Source organism: Danio rerio, chromosome 17 (genome assembly GCF_052040795.2).
Source record: "Danio rerio strain M-AB ecotype USA chromosome 17, GRCz13ab, whole genome shotgun sequence".
Taxonomy (NCBI): domain Eukaryota; kingdom Metazoa; phylum Chordata; class Actinopteri; order Cypriniformes; family Danionidae; genus Danio; species Danio rerio.
The window spans coordinates 11417027-11431174 of NC_141037.1; the positions used below are offsets into that span (position 1 = coordinate 11417027).

Here is a 14148-nt window from a genome sequence, read left to right on the forward strand (position 1 = left end):
ATCTGTGGCCCAGAATAAGTCAGTTCTGGTTCAATTCTGGCTGATATCTGGTATTGCTTTGGCTTAATTGTGGCCCAGATCTGGCAAACAGGAGCGGACCGCCCAAGTGCAATCATTCTATGCAGTATGTGGACCGGATGTAAGTGTCTGGTGTGGGCTGGGTTTGCGCCCATATATTTTGCTAGCTGGGTACAGTATGGATACATTTCAGAGGAAGAGAAATTTCATATTGGTGAACAGGAACTACAAGTTACTAGAAGTTATGTTTGCATTCCCATTTGTCTAACAACAAAAACAAAAATACCACTTAAATATTTCTCATGATGAAAACTATTTTCAAGTGATTTGACATTGGACAAATGAAAGAAATACTTCAGATTTACTCAGCCGTTAAGACAAATATCCTCATGCAGAAAAAATATTCACTAAAATTTTTAACAAAATAAAGCTATAATTCATCCAAAAATGAAATTCTGTCATCATCAAACCTCCATTCTTTAAAATATGATGAGGATTCATACATATGTGTTTATTTAGGCTATTATAAAGTATGATATTTAAACAGAATAGCTGCATAAATACTGTTAATAACTGAGAAAATACCTTTAGAGCAATCTGTGAAAAGAATCCATTTCTTTCTACAATGAAGAAGATGGTGTTGATAACTTGGCTTAGTGCATTTTCTGCGGAGTACTTTCTGCAAGCTACATGTCACAAAAATAGGCTCAATACTGAAGCTCTGTTCACGCCTACACTCCTGTTACACAGCACCGCGGTGCTTAGGTGGGCAGTGTCAAACACTTCTGTACTGATGAAGATGTTCAGTTTGCAGCAGACAACACTGACAAAATATTCCAGCAGGCTTCAGAGATCAAAGCATCTGATCACAGCAGCCAAAACCATGCGATATAAGACTGGATGGCTCTTATTTGATCTGCTGTCTGAGTAGTGATATTAACATCCTCTTATGACCTGATTTAGCATACGCCGCTGTCTGTGTTGAGATGTAATGTGTGGCCCTACTGAAGCTGCTTAATTCTGGCCTAAATGCTTCTTTTAAAATTTTTGATTAAAGACATGGAAAACAGGATTTCCTTCACCAGACTTTTATGAAATCATAAATGGGTCATTTAGTAATTTGCATGTACAGTTGAAGTCAGAATTAGTAGCCCCCTTTGATTTTTTTTTCTTTTTTAAATATTTCCAAATTATGTTAAACAGAGCAAGGAAATTTTCACAGTATGTCTGAGAATATTTTTTTTTTCTTTTGGAGAAAGTCTTATTTGTTTTATTTTAGCTAGAATAAAATAAAAGCATTTTTGAATTTTTTAAAAAAACATTTTAAGGGCAAAATTATTAGCCCCTTTAAGCTATATATTTATTCGATAGTCTACAGAACAAACCAACATTATACAATATCTTGCCTAATTACCCTAACCTGCCTAGTTAACCTAATTAACCTAGTTAAGCCTTTAAATGTCACTTTAAGCTGTATAGAAGTGTTTTGAAAAATATCTAGTCAAATATTATTCACTGTCATCATGGCAAAGATAAAAGAAATCGGAATCAGAAATCAGATAAAAGAAATCGTAGTTGTAATCAGTAAATGACATCACAACTACAAGCATGCTGTTATCTAACTTTCCATATTTGGCCATTATCGCCTTGTCACAAATTTTTCAGTACAGTGAGAGCTACAAAATTAATTTTATTGGCACTGCTTAAACAATTTGAGCATAATTTGAGGCATTTTATGATATATCTTATAATACAATTAATTTAAAGCTTCACTATTAAACAAAGATTATAAGGTATATAGGCACCTACGCCAATAACCTTTCAATTGGTCAAAAAGCTCTTTAGACAAATTTTAAAAATTTCATTATTAAGACAAGAGTTCCTTTTAGAGTTATATACTTAGGTTCTTTGGGGACAAAAGTTCTTCTGCAACATCACTGCAGAAAGATTTTTGGGCCAGTTTTTAAAGAGATTGTTCACTAAAACATGAAGATTAACCCAGATTTACTATACACTCATCCTCAAATGTGCCTTGTGTAAGTTTTTGACTCTTCTAAAGCATAAAAATACCATAATATGTTTGCAGATATTTAAGAAACATGCTAAGTGAACTTGTTTATCTGAAAAACAATGCTGAAGTCAGATATTCTGCTTTGAACCTATGCATTCTGTGCCGTAATGTCTGTCTTTGTTTTGGTCATTTAACCCACACAATGCCAGTTTAGCCAATTACTGTATATTTCAGCACCCCAAGTTGCCTTAATGGAAAACCATGTATTTGATTCATACAGTCAGAAAGGCTCTCAAAAAGTATGCGCCCCCTACCAAAATGCGACTTCCGGTGGACAGTAGCAGACTCCGAAATGAGACACAGATTCAGAGTTCCACATGAGGTGGTTGTTAATTAGCAAATAATATTCCGAAGATAACCCAGTGTATTAAAAACACGCCACGTGAGGAGATTTTCAGTAATAAGCAATTTTTACACCAGACGAAACCCAACTGAAATTTTATTACAGCCATTAAGAAGCACACCATATACACTCACTGCACCTTAATGAAATGGTAAGGTTAATAATCTAATTAATACATATTAAACCTCTTTAACATTATTAAATGTACATGCTGAATCACTGATATGTGTTGGCTTGAACTGAGTCACAGTTCTATGCTTTTTTTCTAACTGTTTATTTAATTTTCAACATCTGAGGTAAACTATCTGCTTTAGTAGTATGGCAATAAATGTGATGTAAAATGGCACTCAAACTCAAACTATTAGCATTTAACACTGAGTAAAGCACATCGGGTGATCATTGTCTGATTGTTTAGCTGCAGGAAACAGAAGCTGTTTCTAAAATATACATTTCAGGTGTTGGTAAGAACAAAAACTCCTTTTAATAAAGAAAATATTTATTTAATCTCGTGCCGTTGCTTTCATTTAGAGCACAATTTAAATCAGCCTTAGTCAGGCACGCTCCTGTTGTAGTCGCCAATCTAGCAACCTAATTCAGGATTTGGCACTGTCAACTTGTTAGTCAACAGTACCTTTAAAGTAATGGCGTGCCGTCAGTGGCTACTGCGCTCATGTGCAATTCAATTTGTAATCCATTTTTAGATTTCAGTATTTTCAGCCCTAAAAATGCTGTTGTGGTATAAACAGATAAAACACATAAATAGTTTCCAGTTTTGGCTGAAAACATTGTTTAAACATTGCGTATAAAAGAGACACGTACAGTGCAAAATTACTGCAGTCTTTTTTTGGAGAAAGCATGTGTCATCTTGTTCGTGTCTAGAAGAAATAACTGACATACTGAAAAGATTTTCCGAGCTTCCTGAAAAGGTGCAACTTGTGAATTAATTGCAGAACAACCGTGACTGAACCATCTGTAATACTGCCTCTCATCCAGCATTCCTGACAGAAAACCTCAACATTTAAAGGCCCAATGGGCATCAGGTTCTGAAAATGTGAGCAAGGTTTCTTTATATAGAGAAACGGTGAAAATTAAGCGTTTTCATGTGTAATATCAAGCATGTGTGTGTTACCAGATGTGCTGAAATCTCTTAAGGCCAAATGAGGCATTATCTCCCTCAGCAGACAGCCTCTATGGTAAAAAGCCAACCAATCAGCAGGATTCAAGTGCACAGCCAGAGAAAGGTCCTCGACAGACTTCTCAAAATGACCCAGCTTGGAATAGATTCTCCCTCTGTATGTCCTGCAGCAAGCGGGAAAAAAAAAACTATAATTGGATTTACGCATAAAAATGTCATGTAATGTAATTTGATGATAGTGGAAAGTGAAAATTTAGCATGCAAATGCAATGCTCAGAACAATGCTGACCTGGCTATAGCATTATCAGGTTCTTGCTTTAGCAGTAATGAAAAGTCTTCAAGAGACACCGTCCATTTGGAGCTGTTAAAGTGATGCATTCCATGGAGCATCATTGCATCTGTCCTTGTAGGGTCAATGGTGAAGGTCTGTTGGTCAAATAAGGATTTATTTTAAAGTCTTTCATTTATATTTGAAAGTCTTTTATTTTACAAATGAAAGACTTTTAAAGTCTTTCATTTGTAAACTCAAACAGAACATACATTTATATTTAGAACACATAATATGTCTGCCAACTGCAATCTGCTTAAATGAGCTTTGAAAAACTGACTATTTCTGTTCACAAAACAAATACAAGCCAATTATAGTTGTTAAAGTGTGCAATAATAACATGAACACTAATTCAGAAAAGGTCCCACTTTATATTAAGTGGCCTCAACTAATATGTACTTACACAGGGAATAATAGTTTGTTACAATGTACTTATTGTGCAAATACATGTATTTACTGTGTACTTATGCTTGATTAAATACATGTATGTAATTACATCTGTAATTAACTGGTAACACTTTACAATAAGGTTCATTAGTTATTGCATTTACTAACATGAACTAATCATGAACAACACATGTACAGCATTTATTAATCATAATTGAACATTTACTAATGCATTATTAACATCCAAGTCCATGCTTGTTAGCATTAGTTAATGCACCGTAGGTTAACATGAACTAACAATGAACTACTGTATTTTCATTAACTAACGTTAACAAATACAGTAGTAGATGTATTGTTCATTGTTTGTTCATGTTAGTAATGCATTAATTATTATTAACTAATGAACCTTATTGTAAAGTTTGACCAAATAACTTTTGTTATTACATTTGTAAATACACTGTTGACCATCCCTTACACCTTAACCCACCCTTAAACCTACCCATGCCACAAACCTGTCAATAAACCTACCTCTATCCCAACTCAAAAGCACCAGTGTTCTCAAATACATTATAAACACAGTAAATACATTGTAATTATTTTTTTATGTAAGTACTGTATATAGTAGTTAAGGATACTTAATATAAAGTGGGACCTCAGAAAACCTTCATAAAGTGCCTGCAACACAAAAAAAGAACTACGTCTTTATGCCAAAATAGTTTGTTTATTTTTAAAAGCCTTTTCTACCTTCTCTCTGACCCTTAAACAAACCATTAAGTGGCATGTTTCATGCTTTTAAGAAAAATTTTCACGTGTGAAATGAGAAGCTGCACTTTGCTGTTCTCTTGCTCAGGATGATTGTACCTCTCTCATCCTTCAATAACAGCCTTTTTGCAAAACCAGCAGGTTCACAAAACAATTCATGCTGAAACGTGCTGCTAAAAAATATCTGACTGTAAAAAGGGTAGCAGGTTCTGGTCAGGAACAATTCTTTATGACACTTATGTGAATTATTTTTTGATGTTGCGAATTAGATTATTTTCATTATTAATATTGTAATAATGTTATTTTATTAATAACAACAACTGTAATTGTACAACACCTACTGTATCATATATATAATCTGCAGCTCAAAGTGAAAAAGGAAACTGTAGCTGTCCCACCAATGTTACTCTTTTCTTCCAGACATGCAAAACTATTTAATTTCATGTATTTTTTATTAATATATTGTTTCATAGGGCTCACTTTGGCATAGTCTTCCATGGCCAGCAGAATCTCGCCCATCTTGTCATACATCTTTGCCCTCTTAAAGTAGATTTCTGCATCATCTGGCTTGACTTTGATGGCTTGGGTGTAGCTGAATAGAGCCAATGTGGTTTCCCCTCTTTGTTTGTAGATTTCTGCTCTAGACATGAAGGCGTCTGGAACACAATTGGCATCAGTCAGGAGTTTCTACACTTTCCTCTGAAGAATGTTTTGTGCACTAACAAAATATTTGACTTTAAAAATTAGCATTTAATGTCCCCTCTCTGGCCTTTATAGTAAACCAGCTTGTAGGGCCAGAGTAAGACTCACAAACACCAGTAATTTACAGTATGTCATAACACCAATTAATTTATATTATAATATTGGAAGTCACATGGATATCACCCCATAATATATATTTATATGTTCAGTTTTTATTTTAGTTTAATTTTATGTAACTTGTCTTTATTTATTAATTTGTTTTTATTTGACTATTTAAGTTTTAATTTAAAATAAAAAATACATTTATATTTATTTATTAAGTTTTTTTTTTTACATTTTGAAGTTATCAGCTTAAACTTATCAGCATTTATATTTATTTTCTCATTTTTTAATTTTTTTTATTTTAACGTTTAGGCAATAGTCCCCTTTAGCCATGATGGTGATTGTAATCAGTATATAGTTATACAGTGCATCTGGGAAGTATTCATAGTGCTTCTAAAATAGATTAAATTGATTTATTTCCTCAAAAGTCTATACAAAATATCCCATGATAATGACAATGTGAAAAAAAAGATTTTTTTTTAAATAGTTGCAAATTTATTCAAAATAAAAACCTGATAAATCACATGTACAGAAGTATTTACAGCCTTTGCTCAATACTTTGTTGATGGACCTTAGGCAACAATTACAGCCTCAAGTCTTTTTAAATCTGATGTCACAAGCTGGGCACACCTGTCTGGGAATTTTTGTCCATTCCTCTTTACAGTACTTCTCAAGTTCTATCAGGTTGGATGGGAAGCGATGGTTTACAGCTATTTTTAGATCTCTCCAGAGTTGTTCAATAGGATTTAGGTCTTGGCACTGGCTGGGCCACTCAAGGACATTCACCGAGTTGTTGTGAAGCCCCTTCATTGATATTTTGGTGTGTGCTTTGGGTCATTGTCCTGCTGAAAGATGAACCGTCGCCCAAGTCTGACGTCAAGAGCACTATGAAGCAGGTTTTCGTTTAGGATGTCTCTGAACATTTCTGGTGTAGCCTGGTGATGAGCAGCACCTAGTTTTCTCCAAAAGTAACGCCTGGTATTCCCTCCAAAGAGTTCAATTTTAAGCCTGGTTTATACTTCTGCGTCAAGTGACCGGCGTAACTCATGGCACAGGCAACGCGTGCAGCTGTGCATTTATACCTCTGCGCGCTGTCTCTGTTGGTCTGCATTAACACTTCCGAAACGCTAGTTGGCAGTGAGGTGTAAACGTTCCTCTGTGTAGAGTTTCTTCGCTTCTGTTTTGCTTTTCCTGAACACTTCCTGGTTGTACAAGTGACTCAAACTCGCTCGTTTTGAGGCAGGAACCGGCGGACGTGCAAAAACTTTAACTATGAGGTAAACACAAAACAAAACTTTCCATCCGCAGCTCTTTCACGGGACTCCACACTTGTAAACAATTGCTCGCGCCATTCGCGCGGCTCTCGGTCCCGCCCAGACTCGTCAGCGCTACCAAGCTGACCAATCACAGAGATTGCGCTACGCGTTGTTGCGACGTGTAGTTACATTTTTTGAGAGGTGCACGTCAGTGACGTCTTTTGTCTTCATGCTTGGTTTCTGCTTGGATCTTTATATAGACAAGTGTATGCCTTTTCAAATCATGTCCAATCAACTGAATTTACCACAGGTGAACTCAAGTTAAGCTGCTGAAACAACTGAAGAATGATCAGTGGAAACAGAATGTACCTGAGCTCAATTTAAAGCTTCACGCCAAAGGCTGTGAATACTTCTGTACATGTGATTTTTCAGTTTTTTTTTTTAGAAATTTGCAGCAATTTCAAAAACTCTTTGTTCACATTGTCTTTATAGGGTATTGTGTGTAGAATTTTGAGGAAATAAACAAATGTAATCCATTTTGGAATAAGGCTGTAACATAAAAAAGTGGAAAAAGTGAACCGTTACGAATACTTTCCGGATGCACTGTATATAGTAATAAACTATAACGCCTAGTTTTTATTTAATGTTTAGGAAATGGTCCCCTTAACCAATTATGTTTATTATTGTGATTATTATCAGTAACTTTGCAAATACATGCATTAATATCTGCCAGCACATTGTTTTGATGATAGAAACACATTCTGTAAGTAAGCAAGTACATGTCAATTTATTTGTCTACTAATACACTATTGATAATTGGTATGCATTTGCAAAGTTACTTAGTCAAAAAAATTTTAAAAGGGATGATCAAATAAAGTATAACGTATAATATAATGTAAAATTTGCTGTAGCTTTATTTCAATTAACAAAAAAAATTCTGAATAACTTAGTGTAATGTTGTTTTTATTGACTTGTTCCTGCAAAACATTCCTTAAAAGGATAGTTCGCTCAAAACTAAAAATTCTATTATCATTTACTCACTCTTCACTTGTCATAAACCTGTTTGAGTTTCTTTCTTCGGTTGAATGCAAAAGAAGATATTTTGAAGAAAGCAGCAAACTGGTAATCATTGTCTTCCATAGTACTATTTTTCCGACTATGGATGTCAATGGTTACCGGTTTTCTGACATCTTCTAAAAAACATCTGCTTTTGTGTTTAACATAAAGAAACCACTTTAGGGTTAGTGCATAGTGTATTAATTAAATTCTCGGTTGAACTACCCCCTTTAAATGGATTGTGCAAACTGGGTAGAAAGCTTAGCACTGTGAACATTGGATCACATTTATATTAATCCATCTAATACTTCAATTTAAAAACCACTAAATCAATCTTATTTTAATTTGTGCCCTTTAACTGTTTGATTTTGTCATATACAGAGGTCAGACATCATACACAAGCACTGCATCAGTAGCTTGTCTCCCTGCCGTCTGTTAATGAAAGTGGACTCATGTGCTTGTACACACCTGCATGCTTCTTGTTGTTCGTAACGATGACGTTTAGATCGTCCAAAGCTCTAACGGGGTCGTTTCTCAGCAGGTAGATGCTGTGTCTGTGCCAGTAGGCATCCAGTAAATGGGGCTCCAGGGAGATGGCCTTTAAAAATAGAAAAACAACAGATCGATCATGAGTACACAATAAACTAAGCGGAAAATCAGGCCGCATCTGTAAAACGTTCCATTTCTATTTGAATAAGGATTTCTGAAATGAGCCGGTTTATAATGAGTTAATGCTAAAAATAAATTACAAGTGATAACGTTATTGATTCTTGCCTTAGCATGCATTAAAAATAAAAGACAAGAAATTAAGTCTTACTGCACTGAGTTCCTCAAGGGCCTGTTCAAGATAACCAAGTTTTATGTGAAGTGCTCCACGTCGACACCGGTCGAAAGCATTACGATTTCCACCTTCAGTCAATGCTTGGGTCAACTTGGCCACCTCGTGCTCCAAATCAGCTGTACTGAGACCTTCATCCACAACCTCACACATATCCAGTTTGTCCTCATCCTGTGAAAGCTGGTTCTCCTCCAGAGCAGCTGGGAGAGGGTCTGAACTCTGGATATTTTCCAGTGGGGGGAAGACCTCATCGAACCACGTGTCCCATATGTTTCTGACCCACTCTCTGGGTGGTGTGGTGTCTGGTATTCCACCATGATCTGTCACAAAACTCTCAAAATCTAGTAGCACTGGCAGACTGAGGTGTGAAAATCGCCCTTTGGATGTTTTGTGCTCCCATGGTAACTGACACAGAGACTTGCTCCTTTTAGAGAATAAACAAAAAGAGAAACACATTATTAATGCAAGCCTAACAACAGAGCTACAAACGATAAACAGAGTGATGCGTAAAACTCTGCAACTTTAGAATATTTATGAAGCATAAATATTCTTTTTAGAATAATGATGAGCTACTAGATGCATTGCATCATTAAAGGACACCTATTTTACCCATTTTTACAAGATTTAAGATAAGCATTTGTTGACTCCAAAATGAGTCTTTAAAGTTTCAGCTCAAAATACCCATCAGATTATTTATTATAGGCTCCAGAATCTGCCCATTTTGCTGTCTGAGTATAACATAGGCGTTTTTGTTGCCTGTGGCTTTAAATGAAAATGAGCTGCTGCTCCCCGCCCACCGTTTCCATGTGCGTGTGTTCTTTTCATCATGCATTGTGTCAGATAAACAGCACAGTGACAGAGACAGACTAGCATAAACTGAAACAAAGCTCATTAGTAGGCCCACACGGAATCTGCACGCGCTGAATTCCGCAGATTTGTAGTCCATCAATGATTCTGTTCATTTACTTGTGTAACTTGTGTAACCAATTAAAGTGGATCTAATTGGATTTGCATTGTAAACATTAAATAAAAGTTAAAAAGGTATTACTTTTTGTTTTATATATTAAGGTTTTAGTCACGATTCTTCCAAAATTATTCAGCAAAAATGAGCAAATTTTTTAACAAAAATGTCCGCAGATTCCGTCTGGCCCTACTCATTAGTCATGGATACCAAGTGAATTTAATTCATGTATTTATGTTGGAGTTTATTCAAGTCTTTCTGAAACGATGAGTCTCACACAAATGCAGTTTGCAGTACACACCGAGGTGATTAAAGTGGTTAAGAATTACATAGCAATCTTACTGTCATTATTACAAACATGCTTTATTTTAAAAACGTTTTAAACTTATAAAACTTATAAAAAATCACAGAAAGATTAACAAATATTTTAACCTCCTAGGGCTTAGTGGCCACATACGTGGACAGCACATTTTAGCTCTTAGGTGGATTTTTAAAATACCTTGTATGTTTTATATTTTGTTACAGATTTACAGTGTCATCCTGCAACTGTTTTGCAGCATATGAAATGTCCCAAACACTATTTTTAACTGTGCAAAATGGGGGGTGTTGTTTTTACTCTCTGATAGTCAAAACATGTTTAAAAGATTTTTGTATGTTAAATATGCATTACAAAACAATCAAATAAAGGTGTTTTATGTAAATTTTGACCACGAGTCCACATATAAGGACATCATTTTTTTCTAAAAGTACATCATATCTAAAGATGATACTTAGGTTTTTATTCAAATTAGGTTCCAAAAAACACAAATAGCAAAGAGAAATAAAAAATGCATGTAAAAAACCTTGGACCTTTAGTGGTTAATCCCAGTTCATTTGCCGAAAAAAAAAAGTTCTGTGGACGCTTGTACAAGTTATTATAGAAACATGGTGCCTGTCAATCAATTCGGTGGAAAACCACACTGCTTTGTCAGGGGTACCTGCAGGATTTTATTCAAAGGTGCACACATATCCAGGACCATCTCGCCCCATCATCCCTTATTTATATATCAATCTCAAAAAACACTGATGCTTGCTGTCAAAGGCTACATTTTTTAAAGGCATTGCCGTGAGTGAGACTAAAAATGAAAGCACATCATTGATTTTGATTTAGATATATATATATATATATATATATATATATATATATATATATATATATATATATATATATATATATATATATATATATATATATATATATATATATAATTTTAATAGATTGTATATGTGTTTAATATAGTGTATACTGTTTAATAATCAATTTTAATTATGTAAAAAAATAAAATAAAATAAAATAAATAAATAAATAAGGGGCATTATTTCACACCATCTAATGGTAGGTACGCACGTTATGGTGGGCCTCAAAACTCACTGGGATTAGGGTCCTATTTTAATAATGGGAAATTTGAAAAAAGACACTTGTGTTTATATCACACCCATATGACAGTGGACACTTTACAGTATATCATACCACATAATTCTGTCCAAACATCTTACAAAAGTTGAAAAAAAAGACAAAATTTCCATCATAGGTGGCCTTTAAATGCAGTGAAGGTCTATTTGATAAAATTGGTCAACATCCAGCTTGTTTCTGAACACTAGTCATTTTATTAAATGCTTTAAAGGCTCTAACAATTTAATAAAACCACATCTCATTCTTTTATGAAATATTGCTACATTTTATATCTGTACACATCATTAAGAACTATATTTCTGTGCACATCATTATGGACTTTCTTTCCCTCATAATACTTAAATGGATAGTTCAAACTAACTGAACATTCTGACATCATTTACTCATCCTTCACTTGTCACAAACCCCTTTGACTTTTTTGTCTTTTGTTGAACACAAAATAAGTTATTTTGCTAAATGTTCAAAATCTGTAACCATTGTCTCCTATAGTATTTGTTTTTCCTACTGTGGAACTCAGTGGTTACAGGTCTCTAACATTTTTCAAAATGACTTCTTTTGTGAAACGTATAAAGTTACGCAATAACTTGTGGGTGAGCATATAATCTAAATAATTTCTTCTCCCTTTATAAATGGCATCTCCTGTTTTAAAGAGAGTGATGTCGTGACAATCTTTTACTCGGATGAGATCAACCAATAGCAAACACAACAAATTAATAAATTACCCAAGAACAAAAACAATTCCCATTCTACATATTATCTCATTCAAAAAGCTGCGGAAAACAAAAGAAAAATCTGTTTTTACAGTATGCCAAATTGTTAGTGCCACTAACCTTGTTAGTGTCCTTGGTGGCTCTCTTAGTTTTTTCAAAACATAGGCCATGTTAACAGAGCTGAGAGTTTTTATTTTTTTCGTGGCTCTGCGTTTAGAACAGGACACCCTTGCCCTGTCTTTGCCTTTGTGTGGGTTCTTCCTGTGGTTTAGGGTCTGGCTGGGCTGCTCTGATGATTTGGGCTCTGTGTGAACCTCCTGGGGCTTTGCCTGTTTGGCGTTGGATGGAAAAACTCCAGCCAGAGCTGCACAGATTGTGTTCTGCTGCCATCGCACATGCTCCGGCTCCTGGGAAAGGCTGGTGAAATCAGACTGCAGCCGAAGACGGGGCTCAAGATCTGGGGTTAAGTGCGGGGCAGAGTGAGGCCGTCTGGCCTGAAACCCCGAGGGGAGACAGGATATTACAAAAGGTGAAAGTCTGGTTGCACTGGTTCTCTTACAGTAAAAAGAGTTTTAGATTCTTTATGAAATATATACACAGAACAAAAAGCTCAAAGCATAAAATGCACATCATCTGCATGAGTGTAGAAACACTCCAACTTTACGTTACTACAAAAACACAAGGCTAACTAATGAAAAGCACTAGGGACTTATAAAATAATTCTCCAACAACAAAACCGGAAAATATTTCAACCTGCTTTGCTGAGATGATTCCTGAGGGAGTCAGTGAGGTTGCTGTTCTGAAGTCTGCCACGGAGTTACACTTAATAGGCGAGACATTTTCCTGGGGACAAGGCCATGTTTTTAGAGAATGTCCAACACAATTTTATTCAAAACCTCTCTTGAGAATTCACTGGAGTAAGTGACATGAATGCAAACTCTTCCTCATCTTGTTTTCTTCATTTCACATAAATATGAGAATCAAACATTTCAGGCAGTGACAGTAGAGTTCTGCAGTGTGACATTTTATTCTACAGTATACTGCATGAAAAATTTTAAATCAGTCCCAAGTTATAAAATATAAATAGTTAAAATGATGCATACAGAACACAGCAAGTATCATTATCAATGTTGAAAATATGCTTGTGGAATCCACCATCATACTTTTTTTAGATCGATATAGGCCGATAATCACATTTAATGACTCAATCCGTACTCTCTGATCTGGCTGATCTCATGAACCGATCGCAAGTGCTTGTGTTAGTTGGAGTTGAGCAAAATATTTTAATGACCTTGCTTGTTTTTAGGCCTTTTTACATATAAGAAGTGAAAGTTTGTGTTTTTGACAATATTGCAAGTTCACTAAAACCTGGCTAAAAATATTAGATACATTTAAAAAACCTTAAATAATACATATTAGAACAGATATTTTGTAACATGAATATTTTATATTATATATATTTTTTAAATTTAATTATTGCAATCAACGGTAGTTTATAGAACCATTTCCTTTTAGTAAAGAAGTAATAGATTTATAGGTTTGCATTTGAACTTCTTATGCATCAAATATGCGCTCCAAACTTTTTCTTGATTCAGACATGTTGTTTCCAAATTGCATTGTTAGTCATTGTCATTTACCACTTTTTTGTGCAATTATTTTCTGTAAAGCTTCTTAATTTATAAGACATGTTTAAAGGATTATATGCAGCATCCTTCATTTATTCTCTTAAGTAAGGCGAGATTCTCACTTACTGTAAGTATCATACTTAGAGGGAAATTGTGCTTAATGCTTTATAAAGCTTCAAACATCAGAATCGATCACCGTGACAAGGAATTGGTACTTAGTATCGGCTGAAAAAAATCCTGATCGGGCCATCCCTACTTTATTTGACCCTACTTTATATACTTAATTTAAGTATAACATTTATTTGTAAAGGGTAATATATATATATATATATATATATATATATATATATATATATATATATATATATATATATATATATATATATATATATATATATTTT

General features: G+C 34.6%; 1 protein-coding gene across 6 annotated transcripts in view; it reads right to left on the reverse strand.

Annotated features, from left to right (window-relative positions):
• Nucleotides 1-14148, reverse strand: part of ttc6 (tetratricopeptide repeat domain 6) — a 63872-nt gene that overhangs the window by 36040 nt on the left and 13684 nt on the right. For all 6 annotated transcript variants that reach the window (XM_087289768.1, XM_087289769.1, XM_087289767.1 and 3 more), the window contains 7 exons: nt 12876-12965; nt 12243-12616; nt 8978-9422; nt 8629-8758; nt 5525-5700; nt 3857-3993; nt 3562-3731 (listed from right to left, as the gene is read on the reverse strand). In XM_087289768.1, coding sequence (XP_087145894.1) covers nt 3562-3731; nt 3857-3993; nt 5525-5700; nt 8629-8758; nt 8978-9422; nt 12243-12616; nt 12876-12965 — 1522 coding nt within the window. The remainder of the gene's footprint in view (nt 1-3561; nt 3732-3856; nt 3994-5524; nt 5701-8628; nt 8759-8977; nt 9423-12242; nt 12617-12875; nt 12966-14148) is intronic.